Raw genomic sequence first — 6000 nt, forward strand, 5'->3', positions numbered from 1 at the left:
CTAATTTAGAGGAATCGAAAGGAATGGAATGAAAATGGACGGAAAAGAAAAGAAGTGAGAAACATAAGAAATGACTGGTATTGAATGGAAGACTAAAAAAGTTAATATAAAAAACAAAAACAAAACAGAAATGGAAAGTAATTAAGAGATATTGGGTGAGAAAAGATGAGAAGAGAGCATAAAAAGAAATTAAAGGTAAAGGAATAGAAAATAAGAGAACACGGGAGAGAAAGGAGGTAAAGGGAAAGGAAGAGAAAATATGAGTAGAGAGGGAAAGAGAAGCGAAGTGAAGGGAGAAAGAAAAACGGAGGTGAGGCAAGGGAAGATTGGAATATATATATATATATATATATATATATATATATATATATATATATATATATATATATATATATATATATATATATATATATATAGAGATAGATAGATAGAGAGAGAGAGAGAGAGAGAGAGAGAGAGAGAGAGAGAAGAGAGAGAGAGAGAAGGCAGGGAAAGGAGGGAAGGCAGGGAAAGGAGTAGGGTTGAGCACAGGTGGACACGAGGAGAGGCCAGGTAAACACGGGCCATTTATTGCTCCTGTAACACTAGATCCCCAAGCTGTTATTGGTGTTGCTCTTTTCTACCTGTTTGTCCAGCCTCGTCGTAAGCGTCCCTCTCCTTGCCTCAGTGTTCAGTGGAGTGCCCAACTTGTTACTGTATGCGCTCTCTCTCTCTCTCTCTCTCTCTCTCTCTCTCTCTCTCTCTCTCTCTCTCTCTCTCTCTCTCTATATATATATATATATATATATATATATATATATATATATATATATATATATATATATATATATATATATATTGTTAATAGTAATTGCTGATATATAAAATATAAGTTATTTGAATACATATACCTTGCTTTTCTTTTTCTTCATCTCTTTCCCGTCACTCCATGTTAACTTTAATTCTCTCTCTCTCTCTCTCTCTCTCTCTCTCTCTCTCTCTCTCTCTCTCGCTGGTTCGCTCGTTGACACGTTAAGGAGAAAACAAATGTCGATGGCGTGTTTACGATTCCCAGGTCAGCTTGGGATAAGGTTCAGGGTTGCATTCCCGCCGACAGCTTTGTTCTCTCCGCGTCCTATTGGGTTTCTTGTCACTCTTCTCTCGGGGAACCTGCAGGAAGTACTGTGCGTGTCTCTTGGTCCTCTTTCCTTGCGGTCTGTGCTGCTTAAGGGATTTGTTACTGTTTCTTGGTTTGTTGGTTTATTAGCAAGTGTTTTGTGGAGAGAGAGAGAGAGAGAGAGAGAGAGAGAGAGAGAGAGAGAGAGAGAGAGATGGCCATATAAATTGAATTTCTTTTGTTACTGCATGATTATTAATTAACTTTCAAACAACACTTTCATTCACATTTACAAAATGTACGTAACTGATAACAAAGTCAAGCACTGATTTGAGGTTATTACCAAAGTGAGCATGATTGCTTATGAACGAATCTTAATTACACTGTGATTGACAATACCTGTTGCTTCGTTGGCCACTTGACAGGTATATATCATCTCGCCGCAAAATATCAGCACATGCACAGCCAGTAAGGATGTGGGGATGAAAAAAAATCCACAATATTAATTAAGGGAAGTCAAAATAGGAATAAAAAAGTTGCGTTATCCTTATTTTACCTTTGATTAGGAGCAAGTCTCAAATTTTGGTTATTTTAAAGCTGCTCTGATGATTGAACAGAACTAAACGAATTCCTTACGCATGTTTTAAAAGAAAAAAATATGATATATGGTGTGTGTGTGTGTGTGTGTGTGCATAGACACGTACTCACAAATTGCTTATATTGTTCAATGAAAAACAATAGTCCTTCAGATGAAACGATACAGCCATTCTGAGATACGGAAGACAACAGACATACAGGTAGGACACAGGGAAGGATTGTTAACAAGCTTACAGCGCCCCTCACCCTTGAGAATATTTTGCAGTCGTGATATCCGGTGCCCTGTTGCGCAGTCTTCACTACAACGCGGCATGATCCCCATCAGTTTGCATTTTTCACTACTCTGTTGCTCACACACACTGCTGACCTTCTGTGTCCTGAGTAGCGGCACGAAAACGTGGTGTGGCGCCAAGATGCGTGACTGAACTTTGACTCGGATCTGCTTCAGGAAGATTGCTATTTTTAACGATTGTGATATTAATAGTTCATCACCTAACTCTTGCTTGTGTTTCTAAATATTTCAGCGTCTCTCTGATCTAATTTTAACAAACTCTTTGGGAAGTTAGAGATTTACAAGTGTGCTATGTTTTTTTTTTTTTTTTCCTCTACCCAAAGTTCTTCTTACAGTAAAAAAGAAAAAAATATATTAACCATCATCGAAAGACATATGAGAATCTTAGTAATCATCTTCAAAATTAGAGTTTATGATAGTTTAAAATAAAAAAAAAAAACTGAGTCTACAGCAACACATTTTCTGAAACAAGCGACACGTTTCTCAACTTACTCTGCTTACTCTGCTCCTCGCCTTCATATGCAGAGCAAGGATTTGCTGAGTGGCCTTCAGCAATGTCTTCTTTTGTGCAGGTTATATAACAATCTGTTTAGATTCATATTGAATCTGTTTTACAACTCAACTTGAAATTTCTCAAGAACTTTCAGAATCTTATCAATCATATCTTGTCATGACTTCGGGTATCTGAGCCAAAAATATCAGTAAAATGTTGATCTCCTTTGTACCTTTTTTATTTCAATTTTGATGGGAAAAGTGCTTTGTGTGTGTGTGTGTGTGTGTGTGTGTGTGTGTGTGTGTGTGTGTGTGTGTGTGTGCGTGCGCGTTCATATATTCATATATTGATGGTTTCGCTTCGCTTGTGATGTCTTCCATCCGTCTGCAGGCGTGGTCTTTGTAATGTCAACACTGCCGTCGAGGTCCCACGCTGCTGATCAAACTTTTATGTCCTCAAAAATTCCTTCATATTTCCTCAAAAGTTTTGCCTTAGTGCTCAAACCCTGCCTGGCCAAACTTTCCAGTCCCTATGAATAAACCTTTACTTTTCTTTCTCATTTTTTTTTCTTTTGCAGGCAGTATCGTTCTAGTGTGGGTTGAGTGTTTTATAAAATTATAAACTACATAACTTTTACCCTTACCTTCCGGTCTTGTAAAGCTTTTAAAATATGTCTGCAAATGAAGGGTTGAACTATACACGCTTACATTTTCTCTCCCTCTCTCTCTCTCTCTCTCTCTCTCTCTCTCTCTCTCTCTCTCTCTCTCTCTCTCTCTCTCTCTCTCTCTCTCTCTCTCTCTCTCTCTCTCTCTCTCTCTCTCTCTCTCTCTCTCTCTCTCTCTCTCATTCAACAAATGATAAACTTATGAAAATAACTTTTATTGCCTTATCTGTAGAACTCATTATCTACTTTTTTTTCTGTTTAGTATCTTTGGCCTGAATTCATATGACATATATGTGAAAAAGGAAAAAAAAGATACTAAAATATTAGAAGCAACTTCTTGGTTTATACCATAATCCACATCACCTCATCCATAAACTCCACGGTTGTCTTCCGTGTCACTTATACTCAGTAACAATGCCACTCGAACAACATCTATTTTCTCCCTGATGTCCAGAGAGGTGTTATCTGAATCATCACATTTTCGTATAGATTTTATTGTGTCCTTGTCATCTTCTATATACTAATCGATGTAGTCTGTTGTTTAGTAACGATTTCATTTGATCTCTATATCCTCTCCACTCACATGTCCACGCCTCGAACATTTAATCTCAAACCTCATTTATCAGAAGAACGCCTCTACATGAACTCCTTGACTCACGAACTCACGACTTCCTGATCTTCTATGCTATCTTAGTGACCGGGAATAACGTAAGAGTCATCAACGCTTCATAAATCCAGTCGCTTCTCCTGTCGATAACACGTAACATTCAAGACAAAGACCTCTGTTAATAACACTCAAGCTGATGCAACCTTTGTTTTGCTCTGAATGAATCTCAGCTCGTATGTCAGCCCAATGAATGCAATGTTCGGTTTTCTTGATGTTCTTGTTCCTTACGCTGTCGAAGTGCAAGATTCGATTTGTTTATGATTTATGCTATTCAGTGTCTTTCCTAAAGTGTTATTAGATTCATGAAAATTACCCCTTAAACTTGTACATATATGACACCATATACTATTAGAATTTGTCTAGTTATAATGACAATGTTTGAGAATTACAATTATATAATGTCTAGTGTGTTATCTAGTGCTTCCGTTATACCTCACCATCTACTGCTTGTTGGGACTTAGGGAGTGCATATCTCTCTTCCCTCATCCTCCTTCTTGCTGTACTAGGTTTTCCCTTAATCCTCACTTGTTATTCTCTCCAACTTAATAATGCTAGAGGTAATCAGAATTTTACTTCCTTTATCTCTTCATCTCGTGAATTTTATAAGACTGATCTCTATTCTCAAATGTTTTGGCAAATTATCTCAAACACTTTGAAAATGCTACAGGAATCCTTGTATTGTTTTCCTCATGATTGCAATGATAGTTAAACATGATCCCTCATCTTTAAAAGGCAAACACATGTGACAGCACGACTGTCGTCGTTTTTTTTTTTTTTATAATTTCAATGAAAGTTCAAGCGGATTAGAAAATATGAGTTTTTTTTTACATTTATAACCGTGTCATGAAAGATTATTTCAAGAAAGGATGAATGCGTGCAGGTTTTTCTTTTTTTTCTTTTTTTGGTGTCTCGTTGTTTTTTATTTCTTGGGAGTATTAATCAGTCCTATTTTTTTCGTTTATCTTGCTTTGAAGTCCATGTCCCATTATTACCAAGGAAGTCTTGCTGCTGTTGCTGCCGCTGCTGTGAATGCATTCTCTTAAATTTGCTTTCTTGTCTCTTTAACTCCACTGTGCATTTAATTGAGCGTTAAGTTAGACAGTTTACTACAACACAGTGACTGCATCTGGAAAATTACATACAGACGAGTAAACACCAAGACAATTATGGGTCTGACGTGGATCAAGCGAAAGTTGTATTGATTGTATGCCTCTCTTGCCCCCAGAAGTCCATGGCGTCGGCTGAGGTGTACCCTGCGGTGCGGGGGGCGGGAGAGGGGGCAGGGCACCGCCGCACTGCTTCCAGAGATGCAGACGTGGCCCTCCTCCAGCACCAGAAAGGCTCCATTGAGAACCTGCAAGACGTGAGGCAGAAAGGCTCTCCCGGCAGCTTCCCTAGGGTCAGGCTACAAGAGGAGGCAGTTGACTTCTCTGGAAGCAGGATGGACCCTAGGATGGGCCCCGATGACTTTCCCAGGGTAAGGCTCCATCACAGCCCGGAGCCCTCAGACTACATGGAGAGGAGTCATCGGCAAAGCGAGACTCCTGAGGACTTCTCGAGGCCGAGGCATATCGAGGCCACTTCCCCCGAGGACTACAGTACCGTCAGGCTCCCCAGCAGGACTTCCGAAGAGTATAGGGAGGAGGGCCGCCGGGAGGAGCTGTACTGTCCCGTGGACCAGCTGATGCAGGCCGCAGAGACCGTGGTCTGAGTGGTGTGCGCGCCCAGCCCCTCACCTCATATATCCAGTCCTCCCATGTAAGTCTGTTCTTATTGTTTTACTGACATAGGTGTAGATAACAACTATGTTTAAGCTTATGACTTGAGTAATATCACTAACTAATATGTAAGGTTTATATTATAAAAGGTTTCTAGATTTCATTATTTTGTACTCTAGGTATTAGGATATAGCCACACTGCACGAGATTTGGTCGGAGGGTAGAGGATATCGATGCTTAGTGGGTGTGAGGCAAGAACAAATACATGTTATCTCATATGAAGGGGTAGCGGGTAAGCTTGAAAGGAGTCCGCTACCCGCGTTCGGTATGGCTACTCATATAATATGTGTTTGTTCTTGCCTCTGACCTACTAGACTTCTCGCTACCCTCTACCCTCCCAACGAATTGCTTGCAGTGAAGCCGAGTCCTCAGGGTATCCAAACCTGTTGTCATGATTAAAGTGATGATTCAAG

At 39.6% G+C, this 6000-nt stretch overlaps 1 protein-coding gene across 3 annotated transcripts in view; it reads left to right on the forward strand.

Moving 5' to 3' along the window:
- The window catches only part of LOC123513837 (hemicentin-1-like), a 429869-nt gene that overhangs the window by 401030 nt on the left and 22839 nt on the right, over positions 1 to 6000 (forward strand). For all 3 annotated transcript variants that reach the window (XM_045271232.1, XM_045271230.1, XM_045271231.1), the window contains one exon: positions 5035 to 5567. In XM_045271232.1, the coding sequence (XP_045127167.1) occupies positions 5035 to 5520 (486 nt within the window). In that variant the 3' untranslated portion in view covers positions 5521 to 5567. The remainder of the gene's footprint in view (positions 1 to 5034; positions 5568 to 6000) is intronic.

The sequence above is a fragment of the Portunus trituberculatus genome, chromosome 37, assembly GCF_017591435.1.
Source record: "Portunus trituberculatus isolate SZX2019 chromosome 37, ASM1759143v1, whole genome shotgun sequence".
Lineage (NCBI taxonomy): Eukaryota > Metazoa > Arthropoda > Malacostraca > Decapoda > Portunidae > Portunus > Portunus trituberculatus.